The 20911-nt window shown below is 42.8% G+C and overlaps 1 protein-coding gene across 2 annotated transcripts; it reads left to right on the forward strand.

The window, feature by feature from the left end:
* Window positions 1-14: 14 nt before the first annotated feature.
* LOC106595548 (uncharacterized) lies at window positions 15-20647 on the forward strand. 2 transcript variants are annotated; one of them, XM_045690638.2, is made up of 7 exons: window positions 15-339; window positions 1231-1366; window positions 1737-2267; window positions 2503-2586; window positions 3138-3202; window positions 3381-3561; window positions 16698-20647. In XM_045690638.2, exons 1-7 carry the CDS (start codon window positions 331-333, stop codon window positions 17237-17239), a joined length of 1548 nt encoding a protein of 515 aa, XP_045546594.2. In that variant the 5' UTR covers window positions 15-330; the 3' UTR covers window positions 17240-20647. The 2 variants fall into 2 exon arrangements, with proteins under 2 accessions (XP_045546594.2, XP_045546595.2); XM_045690639.2 differs by lacking the exon at window positions 1231-1366.
* Window positions 20648-20911: the final 264 nt, after the last annotated feature.

Here is a 20911-nt window from a genome sequence, read left to right on the forward strand (position 1 = left end):
TGACGGAAGAAGAATATCCCGGAAGTAGGTGGATGCAGGCGCTAGTTAGCTAGCTACTTCACTTCAAAATACTGATAAAATATGTCCATATGCCATTTCTGATACGGTTGTGATTGGCATAGACATTCTGTCAAAAAAGTATTATGTAACTCTAACGAGCTAGACGCGAGGAGGCGCAAAACAACTTTGGTAACTTAGCTTGTTTAGCTAACAAGTTAGCTGTCAAATAGTTTCACAACTGATCCGACCCCGTTCTGAGGTGACAGTTTGTTTCAGTGGAAATTTCTCCAAACCCCAAAGCCTACTGAAGAACTGTTGGGTCGATTCACGATGGATGAGGTGAGAAAGCGCACATCTAGTAACAAACGTTCGCTAGGTAGCTAGCTAGCGCCATGGTTTGTTGTCATACCAAATGTTAGTGGCTAGTTATCGTAGAATAAAAGGCAAGCGGTCAGTTGATTCCTGGGTTATTGCTCCATCTAATGATCGTTATATTCCACTACAGTAGACCATGATAGTAAATGCAATCTTTAGCGGTCTGTCAGATTCACATTATAGGCCGCAGATTTATCCCTGACTAAAGACCACGTGACCTGGCCAGGAACACTCTGGGCCTTGTGGAGCGTTTCCTGATCAGATCGTATTGGCCTGTTCCAAGTGACACCTGATTCCCTATATAGTGCACTGCATTTGACCAGGGTCCATAGGACTGAAGTATTGTACTATATAGCCATTTGGGAAGGATACATTGTCAGGGTAAAACTCATGGTCGTAGTAGTATAATACTAGTTAACATCAGACATCCCTCTGTTCCATCATTGTATCTGTGGCAGATAGCCTAGCGGTTACAAGCATTGGGGCAGTCATTAGGTTGAATTGTATTTATTTTATTTAACTACGCAAGTCAGTTAAGAACAAATTCTTATTTACAATGACAGCCTACACCGGCCAAACTCAGACGATGCTGGGCTAACCAGCTGTGATTGGGACTCCCAATCACAGCTGGTTGTGATACAGCCTGGATTCGAACCTGTAGTGACGCCTCTAGCACTGAGATGCAGTGCTTTAGACCGCTGCGCCACTCGGGAGCCACTTGGAATCCCCTTGCCGACTTGGTGAATCTGTTGATGTGCCCTCGAGCAAGGCACTTAACCCTGACTGCTCCTGTAAATCGGTCTGGATTAGAGTGTCTGTTAAATGACTAAAATGTAATTTAAACATTTATTGTAGGACGGGGATGGCAGATCCAGCCTGTCTAACTCCTGTCCCACTCGACCTAAACCCACACAGTCACCAGTTCCTGTCAGGAACCAAAGAACGCTGCAGGGTCCCAAGCTGCTAAAAGTTGACTGGGATTCTCTTTTTAGTAAGTTGGAATAGTTTGGAATGTTTTGAATTGGAATTTTTGGGACAGAATAGTCATCTAACAGAAAATGACTTATCGTTGAATGATTTATGTTCATCATCTAACTCAGTGTTTTTCAAACCTGGTCCTGGGGACCCAAAGGGGCGCACGTTTGAGTTTTTGCCCTACCACTCACACACTTTCAACTAATCAACTCATCATCAACCCTTGAATCAGGTGTTTTAGTGCTAGGGCAAAAATGTGCACCCATTGGGTAACTGGTCACTGGGACCAGGATTGAGAAACACTGATATAACCCAGATGTGTTGAATTTATGTATTTCCACCAATAAAACTAAAGTTATAATGCATTAGTGCTATCATTCACACAGGAGAGAGACAACCTCCATCAGGAGCAGATAAACAAAACCAGGAGAATCAGCAGAAACCAAAGACATTTCACGCCTGTCCAGTGTGTGGAAGACACTGCCAAAAGTTATCCATACTGCAGATCCACATGAGAATCCACACAGGAGAGAAGCCGTACCCCTGCCCCGACTGTGGCAAGAAGTTCGCTCACCTGGGAGCCATGAGAAGACACCACCTCACACACACGGGAGAGAAGCCTTACTCCTGCTCTGTGTGTGGGAAGAGTTTCACCCAATCGGGACATCTGAAAGAGCACCAACAGTCTCACTCCGGAGAGAAGCACCACTGTCTGATCTGTCTGAAACAGTATATCAGAGCAGAAGATCTGAAGATTCACCACAGAGTTCACACGGGAGAAAGGCCCTACCGCTGTGCAGAGTGTGGCAAGAGCTACATCAGGTCAAAGAATCTCCGGGCTCACAAGCTGACTCACCAGAGGACAGGAGGTGGTGGTAAAGGTGACGGGGAGAGGGAGATGGCAGCTACTATCCAGGGTGAGTTGGAAAATAATTTATTAATAATAAACAATGCATAAAGGACTGGGGGTGTCCCGAACAGAGTGAGCCTAGACCTGGACTAAGTCTGGGAAACTGTCTCCAGGAGGTTTTCCTGACCACATGGCCTGACCTGATGATGATTAGTTCTACATTTAGACAAAAGATGCCTGTATATCAATAGCTGTGTCATAAATTAACAAACAGATGCTTTGTCTTTCTCTCTGCCTGCCAGTGAAAGTGAAGGAGGAAGAGGAAGAGGTTGGTGGCTTTATCAATGCTGAAGGAGAGGAAGTTGGCTGGAGTTTCCCTGATCTCAGTAAGTAGAGGCAGAATGGTGACACAATCACTTGTATCGGTTGTGTGTTCCAATTGACACTCTATTCCCTTTATAGTGCACTTATTTTGACCAGAGCCCTATGGGGAATAGGGTGCCATTTTGGACACAACCTAGACCTAGATCACTTATTGGCTTATTTACCCACCCAATTATTTAACTCACAAATTATCTCCACAGGATCTGTAATACCAACCTATCTCTACAGGAGAGAGTCCTGTCCATGGCTCTGGTAGTCTCATTATAACCCATAATACCAACCTATCTCTACAGGAGAGAGTCCTGTCCATGGCTCTGGTAGTCTCATTATAACCCATAATACCAACCTATCTCTACAGGAGAGAGTCCTGTCCATGGCTCTGGTAGTCTCATTATAACCCATAATACCAACCTATCTCTACAGGAGAGAGTCCTGTCCATGGCTCTGGTAGTCTCATTATAACCCATAATACCAACCTATCTCTACAGGAGAGAGTCCTGTCCATGGCTCTGGTAGTCTCATTATAACCCATAATACCAACCTATCTCTACAGGAGAGAGTCCTGTCCATGGCTCTGGTAGTGAAGGAGGAAGTCCCCCTACATCACACATCAACAAGGTGGGAGAAAAAATGACCAACATTTTATGAGGTTAAATATATTTATTAGAAATGCTACACAGGGAACCTAATGTAATAGTTTTCAGGTCTTGAAAAGATTGAACAGAAGTCTTTCTTGTATTGTGTTTATAAATAGAGATCTAACATGGTTATTGATGTTGTTATGTTTTCATTGTAGGATCCTGGTGACCAATCCAGCACCCAAGCTACAGAGTCCCAGGGTCCTGATCCAAGACATGAGGAGGACATCACTCCAACACCTGGGATGAACATTCATATTGTAGAAGAAGAGGAGGAGGAAGTGGGTGGTTTCATCAATTCTGAAGGAGAAGAATTTGACTGGGGTTCTGTTCAACATAGTAAGTGGAGGCAGAATGCTGACTGTTCTTTAGTTGACTGGGATTCTGTTCAACATAGTAAGTGGAGGCAGAATGCTGACTTCTTTAGTTGACTGGGATTCTGTTCAACATAGTAAGTGGAGGCAGAATGCTGACTGTTCTTTAGTTGACTGGGGTTCTGTTCAACATAGTAAGTGGAGGCAGAATGCTGACTGTTCTTTAGTTGACTGGGATTCTATTCAACATAGTAAGTGGAGGCAGAATGCTGACTGTTCTTTAGTTGACTGGGATTCTGTTCAACATAGTAAGTGGAGGTAGAATGCTGACTGTTCTTTAGTTGACTGGGATTCTGTTCAACATAGTAAGTGGAGGCAGAATGCTGACTGTTCTTTAGTTGACTGGGGTTCTGTTCAACATAGTAAGTGGAGGTAGAATGCTGACTGTTCTTTAGTTGACTGGGATTCTGTTCAACATAGTAAGTGGAGGCAGAATGCTGACTGTTCTTTAGTTGACTGGGGTTCTGTTCAACATAGTAAGTGGAGGCAGAATGCTGACTGTTCTTTAGTTGACTGGGGTTCTGTTCAACATAGTAAGTGGAGGCAGAATGCTGACTGTTCTTTAGTTGACTGGGATTCTGTTCAACATAGTAAGTGGAGGCAGAATGCTGACTTCTTTAGTTGACTGGGATTCTGTTCAACATAGTAAGTGGAGGCAGAATGCTGACTGTTCTTTAGTTGACTGGGATTCTGTTCAACATAGTAAGTGGAGGCAGAATGCTGACTGTTCTTTAGTTGACTGGGATTCTGTTCAACATAGTAAGTGGAGGCAGAATGCTGACTGTTCTTTAGTTGACTGGGATTCTGTTCAACATAGTAAGTGGAGGTAGAATGCTGACTGTTCTTTAGTTGACTGGGATTCTGTTCAACATAGTAAGTGGAGGCAGAATGCTGACTTCTTTAGTTGACTGGGATTCTGTTCAACATAGTAAGTGGAGGCAGAATGCTGACTGTTCTTTAGTTGACTGGGATTCTGTTCAACATAGTAAGTGGAGGCAGAATGCTGACTTCTTTAGTTGACTGGGATTCTGTTCAACATAGTAAGTGGAGGCAGAATGCTGACTTCTTTAGTTGACTGGGATTCTGTTCAACATAGTAAGTGGAGGCAGAATGCTGACTGTTCTTTAGTTGACTGGGATTCTGTTCAACATAGTAAGTGGAGGCAGAATGCTGACTTCTTTAGTTGACTGGGATTCTGTTCAACATAGTAAGTGGAGGCAGAATGCTGACTTCTTTAGTTGACTGGGATTCTGTTCAACATAGTAAGTGGAGGCAGAATGCTGACTTCTTTAGTTGACTGGGATTCTGTTCAACATAGTAAGTGGAGGCAGAATGCTGACTGTTCTTTAGTTGACTGGGATTCTGTTCAACATAGTAAGTGGAGGCAGAATGCTGACTGTTCTTTAGTTGACTGGGATTCTGTTCAACATAGTAAGTGGAGGCAGAATGCTGACTTCTTTAGTTGACTGGGATTCTGTTCAACATAGTAAGTGGAGGCAGAATGCTGACTGTTCTTTAGTTGACTGGGATTCTGTTCAACATAGTAAGTGGAGGCAGAATGCTGACTTCTTTAGTTGACTGGGATTCTGTTCAACATAGTAAGTGGAGGCAGAATGCTGACTTCTTTAGTTGACTGGGATTCTGTTCAACATAGTAAGTGGAGGCAGAATGCTGACTTCTTTAGTTGACTGGGATTCTGTTCAACATAGTAAGTGGAGGCAGAATGCTGACTGTTCTTTAGTTGACTGGGATTCTGTTCAACATAGTAAGTGGAGGCAGAATGCTGACTGTTCTTTAGTTGACTGGGATTCTGTTCAACATAGTAAGTGGAGGCAGAATGCTGACTTCTTTAGTTGACTGGGATTCTGTTCAACATAGTAAGTGGAGGCAGAATGCTGACTGTTCTTTAGTTGACTGGGATTCTGTTCAACATAGTAAGTGGAGGCAGAATGCTGACTTCTTTAGTTGACTGGGATTCTATTCAACATAGTAAGTGGAGGCAGAATGCTGACTTCTTTAGTTGACTGGGGTTCTGTTCAACATAGTAAGTGGAGGCAGGATGCTGACTGTTCTTTAGTTGACTGGGGTTCTGTTCAACATAGTAAGTGGAGGCAGAATGCTGACTGTTCTTTAGTTGACTGGGATTCTGTTCAACATAGTAAGTGGAGGCAGAATGCTGACTGTTCTTTAGTTGACTAAGATTCTGTTCAACATAGTAAATGGAGGCAGGATGCTGACTGTTCTTTAGTTGACTGGGATTCTGTTCAACATAGTAAGTGGAGGCAGAATGCTGACTTCTTTAGTTGACTGGGATTCTGTTCAACATAGTAAGTGGAGGCAGAATGCTGACTGTTCTTTAGTTGACTGGGATTCTGTTCAACATAGTAAGTGGAGGCAGAATGCTGACTGTTCTTTAGTTGACTGGGATTCTGTTCAACATAGTAAGTGGAGGCAGAATGCTGACTGTTCTTTAGTTGACTGGGGTTCTGTTCAACATAGTAAGTGGAGGCAGAATGCTGACTGTTCTTTAGTTGACTGGGGTTCTGTTCAACATAGTAAGTGGAGGCAGAATGCTGACTGTTCTTTAGTTGACTGGGATTCTGTTCAACATAGTAAGTGGAGGCAGAATGCTGACTTCTTTAGTTGACTGGGATTCTGTTCAACATAGTAAGTGGAGGCAGAATGCTGACTGTTCTTTAGTTGACTGGGATTCTGTTCAACATAGTAAGTGGAGGCAGAATGCTGACTGTTCTTTAGTTGACTGGGATTCTGTTCAACATAGTAAGTGGAGGCAGAATGCTGACTGTTCTTTAGTTGACTGGGATTCTGTTCAACATAGTAAGTGGAGGTAGAATGCTGACTGTTCTTTAGTTGACTGGGATTCTGTTCAACATAGTAAGTGGAGGCAGAATGCTGACTTCTTTAGTTGACTGGGATTCTGTTCAACATAGTAAGTGGAGGCAGAATGCTGACTGTTCTTTAGTTGACTGGGATTCTGTTCAACATAGTAAGTGGAGGCAGAATGCTGACTTCTTTAGTTGACTGGGATTCTGTTCAACATAGTAAGTGGAGGCAGAATGCTGACTTCTTTAGTTGACTGGGATTCTGTTCAACATAGTAAGTGGAGGCAGAATGCTGACTGTTCTTTAGTTGACTGGGATTCTGTTCAACATAGTAAGTGGAGGCAGAATGCTGACTTCTTTAGTTGACTGGGATTCTGTTCAACATAGTAAGTGGAGGCAGATTGCTGACTTCTTTAGTTGACTGGGATTCTGTTCAACATAGTAAGTGGAGGCAGAATGCTGACTTCTTTAGTTGACTGGGATTCTGTTCAACATAGTAAGTGGAGGCAGAATGCTGACTTCTTTAGTTGACTGGGATTCTGTTCAACATAGTAAGTGGAGGCAGAATGCTGACTGTTCTTTAGTTGACTGGGATTCTGTTCAACATAGTAAGTGGAGGCAGAATGCTGACTGTTCTTTAGTTGACTGGGATTCTGTTCAACATAGTAAGTGGAGGCAGAATGCTGACTGTTCTTTAGTTGACTGGGATTCTGTTCAACATAGTAAGTGGAGGCAGAATGCTGACTGTTCTTTAGTTGACTGGGATTCTGTTCAACATAGTAAGTGGAGGCAGAATGCTGACTTCTTTAGTTGACTGGGATTCTGTTCAACATAGTAAGTGGAGGCAGAATGCTGACTTCTTTAGTTGACTGGGATTCTGTTCAACATAGTAAGTGGAGGCAGAATGCTGACTTCTTTAGTTGACTGGGATTCTGTTCAACATAGTAAGTGGAGGCAGAATGCTGACTGTTCTTTAGTTGACTGGGATTCTGTTCAACATAGTAAGTGGAGGCAGAATGCTGACTGTTCTTTAGTTGACTGGGATTCTGTTCAACATAGTAAGTGGAGGCAGAATGCTGACTTCTTTAGTTGACTGGGATTCTGTTCAACATAGTAAGTGGAGGCAGAATGCTGACTGTTCTTTAGTTGACTGGGATTCTGTTCAACATAGTAAGTGGAGGCAGAATGCTGACTTCTTTAGTTGACTGGGATTCTATTCAACATAGTAAGTGGAGGCAGAATGCTGACTTCTTTAGTTGACTGGGGTTCTGTTCAACATAGTAAGTGGAGGCAGGATGCTGACTGTTCTTTAGTTGACTGGGGTTCTGTTCAACATAGTAAGTGGAGGCAGAATGCTGACTGTTCTTTAGTTGACTGGGATTCTGTTCAACATAGTAAGTGGAGGCAGAATGCTGACTGTTCTTTAGTTGACTAAGATTCTGTTCAACATAGTAAATGGAGGCAGGATGCTGACTGTTCTTTAGTTGACTGGGATTCTGTTCAACATAGTAAGTGGAGGCAGAATGCTGACTTCTTTAGTTGACTGGGATTCTGTTCAACATAGTAAGTGGAGGCAGAATGCTGACTGTTCTTTAGTTGACTGGGATTCTGTTCAACATTGTAAGTGGAGGCAGAATGCTGACTGTTCTTTAGTTGACTGGGATTCTGTTCAACATAGTAAGTGGAGGCAGAATGCTGACTTCTTTAGTTGACTGGGATTCTGTTCAACATAGTAAGTGGAGGCAGAATGCTGACTTCTTTAGTTGACTGGGATTCTGTTCAACATAGTAAGTGGAGGCAGAATGCTGACTGTTCTTTAGTTGACTGGGGTTCTGTTCAACATAGTAAGTGGAGGCAGAATGCTGACTGTTCTTTAGTTGACTGGGATTCTGTTCAACATAGTAAGTGGAGGCAGAATGCTGACTGTTCTTTAGTTGACTGGGATTCTGTTCAACATAGTAAGTGGAGGCAGAATGCTGACTTCTTTAGTTGACTGGGATTCTGTTCAACATAGTAAGTGGAGGCAGAATGCTGACTTCTTTAGTTGACTGGGATTCTGTTCAACATAGTAAGTGGAGGCAGAATGCTGACTTCTTTAGTTGACTGGGATTCTGTTCAACATAGTAAGTGGAGGCAGAATGCTGACTGTTCTTTAGTTGACTGGGATTCTGTTCAACATAGTAAGTGGAGGCAGAATGCTGACTTCTTTAGTTGACTGGGATTCTGTTCAACATAGTAAGTGGAGGCAGATTGCTGACTTCTTTAGTTGACTGGGATTCTGTTCAACATAGTAAGTGGAGGCAGAATGCTGACTTCTTTAGTTGACTGGGATTCTGTTCAACATAGTAAGTGGAGGCAGAATGCTGACTTCTTTAGTTGACTGGGATTCTGTTCAACATAGTAAGTGGAGGCAGAATGCTGACTGTTCTTTAGTTGACTGGGATTCTGTTCAACATAGTAAGTGGAGGCAGAATGCTGACTGTTCTTTAGTTGACTGGGATTCTGTTCAACATAGTAAGTGGAGGCAGAATGCTGACTTCTTTAGTTGACTGGGATTCTATTCAACATAGTAAGTGGAGGCAGAATGCTGACTTCTTTAGTTGACTGGGGTTCTGTTCAACATAGTAAGTGGAGGCAGGATGCTGACTGTTCTTTAGTTGACTGGGGTTCTGTTCAACATAGTAAGTGGAGGCAGAATGCTGACTGTTCTTTAGTTGACTGGGATTCTGTTCAACATAGTAAGTGGAGGCAGAATGCTGACTGTTCTTTAGTTGACTAAGATTCTGTTCAACATAGTAAATGGAGGCAGGATGCTGACTGTTCTTTAGTTGACTGGGATTCTGTTCAACATAGTAAGTGGAGGCAGAATGCTGACTTCTTTAGTTGACTGGGATTCTGTTCAACATAGTAAGTGGAGGCAGAATGCTGACTGTTCTTTAGTTGACTGGGATTCTGTTCAACATAGTAAGTGGAGGCAGAATGCTGACTGTTCTTTAGTTGACTGGGATTCTGTTCAACATAGTAAGTGGAGGCAGAATGCTGACTTCTTTAGTTGACTGGGATTCTGTTCAACATAGTAAGTGGAGGCAGAATGCTGACTTCTTTAGTTGACTGGGATTCTGTTCAACATAGTAAGTGGAGGCAGAATGCTGACTGTTCTTTAGTTGACTGGGGTTCTGTTCAACATAGTAAGTGGAGGCAGAATGCTGACTGTTCTTTAGTTGACTGGGATTCTGTTCAACATAGTAAGTGGAGGCAGAATGCTGACTGTTCTTTAGTTGACTAAGATTCTGTTCAACATAGTAAATGGAGGCAGGATGCTGACTGTTCTTTAGTTGACTGGGATTCTGTTCAACATAGTAAGTGGAGGCAGAATGCTGACTTCTTTAGTTGACTGGGATTCTGTTCAACATAGTAAGTGGAGGCAGAATGCTGACTGTTCTTTAGTTGACTGGGATTCTGTTCAACATAGTAAGTGGAGGCAGAATGCTGACTGTTCTTTAGTTGACTGGGATTCTGTTCAACATAGTAAGTGGAGGCAGAATGCTGACTGTTCTTTAGTTGACTGGGATTCTGTTCAACATAGTAAGTGGAGGCAGAATGCTGACTGTTCTTTAGTTGACTGGGATTCTGTTCAACATAGTAAGTGGAGGCAGAATGCTGACTGTTCTTTAGTTGACTGGGATTCTGTTCAACATAGTAAGTGGAGGTAGAATGCTGACTGTTCTTTAGTTGACTGGGATTCTGTTCAACATAGTAAGTGGAGGTAGAATGCTGACTGTTCTTTAGTTGACTGGGATTCTGTTCAACATAGTAAGTGGAGGTAGAATGCTGACTGTTCTTTAGTTGACTGGGATTCTGTTCAACATAGTAAGTGGAGGCAGAATGCTGACTGTTCTTTAGTTGACTAAGATTCTGTTCAACATAGTAAGTGGAGGCAGAATGCTGACTTCTTTAGTTGACTGGGATTCTGTTCAACATAGTAAGTGGAGGCAGAATGCTGACTTCTTTAGTTGACTGGGATTCTGTTCAACATAGTAAGTGGAGGCAGGATGCTGACTTCTTTAGTTGACTGGGATTCTGTTCAACATAGTAAGTGGAGGCAGAATGCTGACTTCTTTAGTTGACTGGGATTCTGTTCAACATAGTAAGTGGAGGCAGAATGCTGACTGTTCTTTAGTTGACTGGGATTCTGTTCAACATAGTAAGTGGAGGCAGAATGCTGACTTCTTTAGTTGACTGGGATTCTGTTCAACATAGTAAGTGGAGGCAGAATGCTGACTGTTCTTTAGTTGACTGGGATTCTGTTCAACATAGTAAGTGGAGGCAGAATGCTGACTGTTCTTTAGTTGACTGGGATTCTGTTCAACATAGTAAGTGGAGGCAGAATGCTGACTGTTCTTTAGTTGACTGGGATTCTGTTCAACATAGTAAGTGGAGGTAGAATGCTGACTGTTCTTTAGTTGACTGGGATTCTGTTCAACATAGTAAGTGGAGGTAGAATGCTGACTTCTTTAGTTGACTGGGATTCTGTTCAACATAGTAAGTGGAGGTAGAATGCTGACTGTTCTTTATTTGACTGGGATTCTGTTCAACATAGTAAGTGGAGGTAGAATGCTGACTGTTCTTTAGTTGACTGGGATTCTGTTCAACATAGTAAGTGGAGGCAGAATGCTGACTTCTTTAGTTGACTGGGATTCTGTTCAACATAGTAAGTGGAGGCAGAATGCTGACTGTTCTTTAGTTGACTGGGATTCTGTTCAACATAGTAAGTGGAGGCAGAATGCTGACTGTTCTTTAGTTGACTGGGATTCTGTTCAACATAGTAAGTGGAGGCAGAATGCTGACTTCTTTAGTTGACTGGGATTCTGTTCAACATAGTAAGTGGAGGCAGGATGCTGACTTCTTTAGTTGACTGGGATTCTGTTCAACATAGTAAGTGGAGGCAGAATGCTGACTTCTTTAGTTGACTGGGATTCTGTTCAACATAGTAAGTGGAGGCAGAATGCTGACTTCTTTAGTTGACTGGGATTCTGTTCAACATAGTAAGTGGAGGCAGAATGCTGACTTCTTTAGTTGACTGGGATTCTGTTCAACATAGTAAGTGGAGGCAGAATGCTGACTGTTCTTTAGTTGACTGGGATTCTGTTCAACATAGTAAGTGGAGGCAGAATGCTGACTTCTTTAGTTGACTGGGATTCTGTTCAACATAGTAAGTGGAGGCAGAATGCTGACTGTTCTTTAGTTGACTGGGATTCTGTTCAACATAGTAAGTGGAGGCAGAATGCTGACTGTTCTTTAGTTGACTGGGATTCTGTTCAACATAGTAAGTGGAGGCAGAATGCTGACTGTTCTTTAGTTGACTGGGATTCTGTTCAACATAGTAAGTGGAGGTAGAATGCTGACTGTTCTTTAGTTGACTGGGATTCTGTTCAACATAGTAAGTGGAGGCAGAATGCTGACTTCTTTAGTTGACTGGGATTCTGTTCAACATAGTAAGTGGAGGCAGAATGCTGACTGTTCTTTAGTTGACTGGGATTCTGTTCAACATAGTAAGTGGAGGCAGAATGCAGACTGTTCTTTAGTTGACTGGGATTCTGTTCAACATAGTAAGTGGAGGCAGAATGCTGACTTCTTTAGTTGACTGGGATTCTGTTCAACATAGTAAGTGGAGGCAGAATGCTGACTGTTCTTTAGTTGACTGGGATTCTGTTCAACATAGTAAGTGGAGGTAGAATGCTGACTGTTCTTTAGTTGACTGGGATTCTGTTCAACATAGTAAGTGGAGGCAGAATGCTGACTTCTTTAGTTGACTGGGATTCTGTTCAACATAGTAAGTGGAGGCAGAATGCTGACTTCTTTAGTTGACTGGGATTCTGTTCAACATAGTAAGTGGAGGTAGAATGCTGACTGTTCTTTAGTTGACTGGGATTCTGTTCAACATAGTAAGTGGAGGCAGAATGCTGACTGTTCTTTAGTTGACTGGGATTCTGTTCAACATAGTAAGTGGAGGCAGAACGCTGACTGTTCTTTAGTTGACTGGGATTCTGTTCAACATAGTAAGTGGAGGCAGGATGCTGACTTCTTTAGTTGACTGGGATTCTGTTCAACATAGTAAGTGGAGGCAGAATGCTGACTTCTTTAGTTGACTGGGATTCTGTTCAACATAGTAAGTGGAGGCAGAATGCTGACTGTTCTTTAGTTGACTGGGATTCTGTTCAACATAGTAAGTGGAGGCAGGATGCTGACTTCTTTAGTTGACTGGGATTCTATTCAACATAGTAAGTGGAGGTAGAATGCTGACTGTTCTTTAGTTGACTGGGATTCTGTTCAACATAGTAAGTGGAGGCAGAATGCTGACTGTTCTTTAGTTGACTGGGATTCTGTTCAACATAGTAAGTGGAGGCAGAACACTGACTGTTCTTTAGTTGACTGGGATTCTGTTCAACATAGTAAGTGGAGGCAGAATGCTGACTGTTCTTTAGTTGACTGGGATTCTGTTCAACATAGTAAGTGGAGGCAGAATGCTGACTTCTTTAGTTGACTGGGATTCTGTTCAACATAGTAAGTGGAGGCAGAATGCTGACTGTTCTTTAGTTGACTGGGATTCTGTTCAACATAGTAAGTGGAGGCAGAATGCTGACTTCTTTAGTTGACTGGGATTCTGTTCAACATAGTAAGTGGAGGCAGAATGCTGACTGTTCTTTAGTTGACTGGGATTCTGTTCAACATAGTAAGTGGAGGCAGAATGCTGACTGTTCTTTAGTTGACTGGGATTCTGTTCAACATAGTAAGTGGAGGCAGAATGCTGACTGTTCTTTAGTTGACTGGGATTCTGTTCAACATAGTAAGTGGAGGCAGAATGCTGACTTCTTTAGTTGACTGGGATTCTGTTCAACATAGTAAGTGGAGGCAGAATGCTGACTGTTCTTTAGTTGACTGGGATTCTGTTCAACATAGTAAGTGGAGGCAGAATGCTGACTTCTTTAGTTGACTGGGATTCTGTTCAACATAGTAAGTGGAGGCAGAATGCTGACTGTTCTTTAGTTGACTGGGATTCTGTTCAACATAGTAAGTGGAGGCAGAATGCTGACTGTTCTTTAGTTGACTGGGATTCTGTTCAACATAGTAAGTGGAGGCAGAATGCTGACTGTTCTTTAGTTGACTGGGATTCTGTTCAACATAGTAAGTGGAGGTAGAATGCTGACTGTTCTTTAGTTGACTGGGATTCTGTTCAACATAGTAAGTGGAGGTAGAATGCTGACTTCTTTAGTTGACTGGGATTCTGTTCAACATAGTAAGTGGAGGTAGAATGCTGACTGTTCTTTATTTGACTGGGATTCTGTTCAACATAGTAAGTGGAGGTAGAATGCTGACTGTTCTTTAGTTGACTGGGATTCTGTTCAACATAGTAAGTGGAGGCAGAATGCTGACTTCTTTAGTTGACTGGGATTCTGTTCAACATAGTAAGTGGAGGCAGAATGCTGACTGTTCTTTAGTTGACTGGGATTCTGTTCAACATAGTAAGTGGAGGCAGAATGCTGACTGTTCTTTAGTTGACTGGGATTCTGTTCAACATAGTAAGTGGAGGCAGAATGCTGACTTCTTTAGTTGACTGGGATTCTGTTCAACATAGTAAGTGGAGGCAGAATGCTGACTTCTTTAGTTGACTGGGATTCTGTTCAACATAGTAAGTGGAGGCAGAATGCTGACTTCTTTAGTTGACTGGGATTCTGTTCAACATAGTAAGTGGAGGCAGAATGCTGACTGTTCTTTAGTTGACTGGGATTCTGTTCAACATAGTAAGTGGAGGCAGAATGCTGACTTCTTTAGTTGACTGGGATTCTGTTCAACATAGTAAGTGGAGGCAGAATGCTGACTGTTCTTTAGTTGACTGGGATTCTGTTCAACATAGTAAGTGGAGGCAGAATGCTGACTGTTCTTTAGTTGACTGGGATTCTGTTCAACATAGTAAGTGGAGGCAGAATGCTGACTGTTCTTTAGTTGACTGGGATTCTGTTCAACATAGTAAGTGGAGGTAGAATGCTGACTGTTCTTTAGTTGACTGGGATTCTGTTCAACATAGTAAGTGGAGGCAGAATGCTGACTTCTTTAGTTGACTGGGATTCTGTTCAACATAGTAAGTGGAGGCAGAATGCTGACTGTTCTTTAGTTGACTGGGATTCTGTTCAACATAGTAAGTGGAGGCAGAATGCAGACTGTTCTTTAGTTGACTGGGATTCTGTTCAACATAGTAAGTGGAGGCAGAATGCTGACTTCTTTAGTTGACTGGGATTCTGTTCAACATAGTAAGTGGAGGCAGAATGCTGACTGTTCTTTAGTTGACTGGGATTCTGTTCAACATAGTAAGTGGAGGTAGAATGCTGACTGTTCTTTAGTTGACTGGGATTCTGTTCAACATAGTAAGTGGAGGCAGAATGCTGACTTCTTTAGTTGACTGGGATTCTGTTCAACATAGTAAGTGGAGGCAGAATGCTGACTTCTTTAGTTGACTGGGATTCTGTTCAACATAGTAAGTGGAGGTAGAATGCTGACTGTTCTTTAGTTGACTGGGATTCTGTTCAACATAGTAAGTGGAGGCAGAATGCTGACTGTTCTTTAGTTGACTGGGATTCTGTTCAACATAGTAAGTGGAGGCAGAACGCTGACTGTTCTTTAGTTGACTGGGATTCTGTTCAACATAGTAAGTGGAGGCAGGATGCTGACTTCTTTAGTTGACTGGGATTCTGTTCAACATAGTAAGTGGAGGCAGAATGCTGACTTCTTTAGTTGACTGGGATTCTGTTCAACATAGTAAGTGGAGGCAGAATGCTGACTGTTCTTTAGTTGACTGGGATTCTGTTCAACATAGTAAGTGGAGGCAGGATGCTGACTTCTTTAGTTGACTGGGATTCTATTCAACATAGTAAGTGGAGGTAGAATGCTGACTGTTCTTTAGTTGACTGGGATTCTGTTCAACATAGTAAGTGGAGGCAGAATGCTGACTGTTCTTTAGTTGACTGGGATTCTGTTCAACATAGTAAGTGGAGGCAGAACACTGACTGTTCTTTAGTTGACTGGGATTCTGTTCAACATAGTAAGTGGAGGCAGAATGCTGACTGTTCTTTAGTTGACTGGGATTCTGTTCAACATAGTAAGTGGAGGCAGAATGCTGACTTCTTTAGTTGACTGGGATTCTGTTCAACATAGTAAGTGGAGGCAGAATGCTGACTGTTCTTTAGTTGACTGGGATTCTGTTCAACATAGTAAGTGGAGGCAGAATGCTGACTGTTCTTTAGTTGACTGGGATTCTGTTCAACATAGTAAGTGGAGGCAGAATGCTGACTGTTCTTTAGTTGACTGGGATTCTGTTCAACATAGTAAGTGGAGGTAGAATGCTGACTGTTCTTTAGTTGACTGGGATTCTGTTCAACATAGTAAGTGGAGGCAGAATGCTGACTGTTCTTTAGTTGACTGGGATTCTGTTCAACATAGTAAGTGGAGGCAGAACGCTGACTTCTTTAGTTGACTGGGATTCTGTTCAACATATTAAGTGGAGGCAGAATGCTGACTGTTCTTTAGTTGACTGGGATTCTATTCAACATAGTAAGTGGAGACAGAATGCTGACTTCTTTAGTTGACTGGGATTCTGTTCAACATAGTAAGTGGAGGCAGAATGCTGACTTCTTTAGTTGACTGGGATTCTGTTCAACATAGTAAGTGGAGGCAGAATGCTGACTGTTCTTTAGTTGACTGGGATTCTGTTCAACATAGTAAGTGGAGGCAGAATGCTGACTGTTCTTTAGTTGACTGGGATTCTGTTCAACATAGTAAGTGGAGGCAGAATGCTGACTGTTCTTTAGTTGACTGGGATTCTGTTCAACATAGTAAGTGGAGGCAGAATGCTGACTGTTCTTTAGTTGACTGGGATTCTGTTCAACATAGTAAGTGGAGGCAGAATGCTGACTGTTCTTTAGTTGACTGGGATTCTATTCAACATAGTAAGTGGAGGCAGAATGCTGACTTCTTTAGTTGACTGGGGTTCTGTTCAACATAGTAAGTGGAGGCAGATTGCTGACTGTTCTTTAGTTGACTGGGGTTCTGTTCACCCTATCTCCTATGAAGTGCACTACTTGTTGACCAGGGTCCTGGACAAAGTGGATGCACTTGATAGAGAATAAGGTACCATTTGGGATACGGCCTGTGAATGAAAGTCGACTTGCTTGCCTCGATACCTAACCCACTGTTATTCACACAGGAGAGAGCCCTAACTGTGGCTTAGACAGCAAAGCGAGTCCCGCTACATCAGAACATCCTGAACACCAGGAGAGTCCCAAAACTAAGACGTCCCACTGCTGCTCAGTGTGTGGCAGAGAGTGCTACAAGCTTTCGGTACTACAGATCCACATGAGAATCCATACGGGAGAGAAGCCGTACCCCTGCCCCGACTGTGGCAAGAAGTTCGCTCACCTGGGAGCCATGAGACGACACCTACTCACACACACGGGAGAGAAGCCTTACTCCTGCCCTGTGTGTGGGAAGAGTTTCACCCAATCAGGACATCTGAGGGAGCACCAGCAGTCTCACAGTGGAGAGAAGCCTCACCTGTGTCTGGTCTGTGGGAGAGGGTTCTCTAGAGCGTCAGACCTCAGGATACACCACAGAGTTCACACAGGGGAGAGGCCGTACAGCTGCGACTACTGTGGGAAGAGATACGGCCGCTGTCAGAAGCTACGGGCTCACCAGCGAACGCACCACAGTGACAGGACCCACGCTGATACTGGAGAGGAGACGGAGTGATTAACCAGGAGGCTTTGAACATAAGACATGATAAGCTTAGTATTCCTATAGGTGATGTTAGCTGGCTGGACAAAAACAATGATACACTTTGATCATCATCAGACAGGCGAACAATAGACTCCATTGGAACAGACATAGTTCTAAATTCCACCTAAACGATTCACAGAATTCTGATGCGGGACACAGGCTGCGGGGGAGGGGACAGACGCTGGGTGAAGATTCCCACAAGTTCCCCTGCCTGAATCCTAACCTTAACCATTAGTGGGGGAGATGCAAAACTGACCAGCGTCTAGGGGCAACTTCACCCTACTCCGTTGGGGGAAAGAATGGGGAGGCTTTATCAGAAAGTGTTGACAGTAGAACTATGGGTGTTTTGTTAGTAGGGTGGACAAACACAACTATTCAACTTATGATGAAGAACGATAGGCTCGGTTAGAACAATTACAATGGACATGGTTGTAAATTCCACATGAAGGAAGCACCCAGTTCTGATCGAGAGATGAAGTAACCAGTGCTGTCTTTTAGTTTGTTGTTGAACTTGAACCAGAGAAAGGGAACCCAAAATGGCCTCTAGACGGTGGTCTAAATTGGAATCGTGGAATGCTTGTTCTCTGTCCACCCCATCCTGTGTGAGGAACCCAGTTCAAATGATTGGTTAAAAGAAATGTTGATCTAATCATTCTGTTCTTTATTGGATAACATCCAAATAATGTTCAGTCGCAGGACATTTGATGACAGAGAGAGAGCTATGGCTCCATCCATGATTTCATTCAGTTCATTACGCCGCTATAAGATAGTAAACAAAAGGTGTGTCGTGGTGATTGAATAAATAGGTTACAAAAACCTGCCTCTTAACTTTTTATCTATTAAAAAAAAAAAAAAACGGTTTCTGTTTTCGGTACCATTTTATGCAAACTCTTTTCACACTACTGAGCCAAGCTGATGGAGATCAAGAATAAGGTTTTATCTGCTGTGCTTGAAGACGGCCTTGGTAAACGTGAGCTTTATATGGCGTGCAGAAAATGTAACAGGGGAAGTATTATATATCGAAGTGTTTAGTATGATTACAGCAGGGGAAGTGTCAGTATACTCAGTGTTACTGTTGGTGATAATAGTCGCCCTCCAGTGGGTGGAGGACGTACAACCTGTTAGAATTATAGTATGCTCAGATTCTCTGTCTGTCTTGAATAGTTTATCATCTGGTAAATCTGATAGGAGTGATTATGAAGAATTGAGAGAATGGGTGTAGTATTCTCTCAATACTATACGCTGCAACTCCACAACGGGCTCAGGCGAGGCGAAGGTCGCCAAGCTGTGCTTCTTAACACCCGCTCGTTTAACCCGGAAGCCAGCTGCACCAATGTGTCAGGAAACATCGTTAACTTATAACCGAAGTCAGCCTACAGGCGCCCCGCTCGCCACAGAGACTCTCTAGAGCGCGATGAGCCAAGTAAAGCCCCCCCCCCCGGCCAAGCCCTCCCCTAACCTGGACGATACTGGGCCAATTGTGCGCCGCCCTATGGGACTCCCGGTCACGGCCGGTTGTGACTGGGTCAAACCCCAGGCTGTAGTGACACCGCAACACTGCGATGCAGTGCCTTCGACTGCTGTGCCACTTGGGAGGCCAGTAGTGGTATTCTGCTGGGCCCCAGCACATTCGGGTGTGGAAGGGAATGTAATTGTAGACCAGTTAGCCAAAAGAGCTTTGAAATAAGATATAATTGATATTAATGTTCCACTGGGTAGAGGTGAGGCCAAATGTAAGATCAGAGCCATTTTGATAGATGTGTGGCAGAAGAGATGGGACTCTGAGCCCGAGGGCCGACATTTATATGCCCTCTACAGAAAGGTCAGTGGACCAAGGTTCAAAGGTCAGATTAGGAAGGAAGAGGTGGTGATTGCGCTTAGGACATTGAACTCATCATTCACATCAGCATGTGAATGGTTTGTGTCTGGGGTGTACGGTCGATGAAACGGTGGAGCATGTGTTGTTATATTGTCTTAAGTATGTTGAACAGAGGGAAAGATTGAAGTGTAGGGTCATTGAGGTTGGACGGGGATTTGGAAGGGATTTTGGGGGATGGGGAGGGTCTATTAGAAGTTAGTAGTGCTATTTTTGTATTTTCTCAGAAGTACTGAGGTAGGAGGATTTAGAAGTTAGTAGTGCTATTTTTGTATTTTCTCAGAAGTACTGAGGTAGGAGGATTTAGAAGTTAGTAGTGCTATTTTTGTATTTTCTCAGAAGTACTGAGGTAGGAGGATTTAGAAGTTAGTAGTGCTATTTTTGTATTTTCTCAGAAGTACTGAGGTAGGAGGATTTAGAAGTTAGTAGTGCTATTTTTGTATTTTCTCAGAAGTACTGAGGTAGGAGGATTTAGAAGTTAGTAGTGCTATTTTTGTATTTTCTCAGAAGTACTGAGGTAGGAGGATTTAGAAGTTAGTAGTGCTATTTTTGTATTTTCTCAGAAGCACTAAGGTAGGAGGATTTAGAAAAGTTGTAAACCGTGATTGACCCTCCAGCAGCACAGTAGGTGGCGGCACCTTTAACGTTGGTTTGAGGACCGAGTGGTGCAGCGGTCTAAGGCACTGCATCTCAGTGCAAGAGGCATCACTACAGTTCCTGGTTCGAATCCAGGCTGTATCACATCCGGCCGTGATTGGGAGTCCCATAGGGCAGGTCACAATTGGCCCAGTGTCGTCCGGGTTTGGCCGGGGTAGGCCATCATTGTAAATAGGAATTTGTTCTTAACTGACTTGCCTAGTTAAATAAAAAAATATATACAGTTGTGGCCAAAAGTTTTGAGAATGACACAAGTATTAATTTCCATGAAGTTTACTGCTTCAGTGTCTTTAGATATTTTTGTCAGATGTTACTATGGAAAACTGAAGTATAATTACAAGCATTTCATAAATGTCAAAGGCTTTTATTGACAATTACATGAAGTTGATGCAAAGAGTCAATATTTGACCCTTCTTTTTCAAGACCTCTGCAATCTGCCCTGGCATGCTGTCAATTAACTTCTGGGCCACATCCTGACTGATGGCAGGATGTATTTATTTATTTATTTTGCTCCTTTGCACCCCATTATTTCTATTTCTACTTTGCACTTTCTTCCACTGCAAATCTACCATTCCAGTGTTTTACTTGCTATATTGTATTTACTTTGCAACCATGGCCTTTTTTGCCTTTACCTCCCTTATCTCACCTTATTTGCTCACATTGTATATAGACTTATGTTTCTACTATATTATTCACTGTATGTTTGTTTTACTTCATGTGTAACTCTGTGTTGTTGTATGTGTCAAACTGCTTTTCTTTATCTTGGCCAGGTCGCAATTGTAAATGAGAACTTGTTCTCAACTTGCCTACCTGGTTAAATAAAGGTGAAATAAAATTGAAAAAAATAATTGTTCGTCACCAAACTGTTCCTGGATGGTTGGGAGAAGTTGCTCTCGGAGGATGTGTTGGTACCATTCTTTATTCATGGCTGTGTTCTTAGGCAAAATTGTGAGTGAGCCCACTCCCTTGGCTGAGAAGCAACCCCACACATGAATGGTCTCAGGATGCTTTACTGTTGGCATGACACAGGACTGATGGTAGCGCTCACCTTGCCTTCTCCGGACAAGCTTTTTTCCGGATGCCCCAAACAATCGGTAAGGGGATTCATCAGA

The sequence above is a fragment of the Salmo salar genome, chromosome 12, assembly GCF_965601325.2.
Source record: "Salmo salar chromosome 12, fSalSal1, whole genome shotgun sequence".
NCBI lineage: Eukaryota > Metazoa > Chordata > Actinopteri > Salmoniformes > Salmonidae > Salmo > Salmo salar.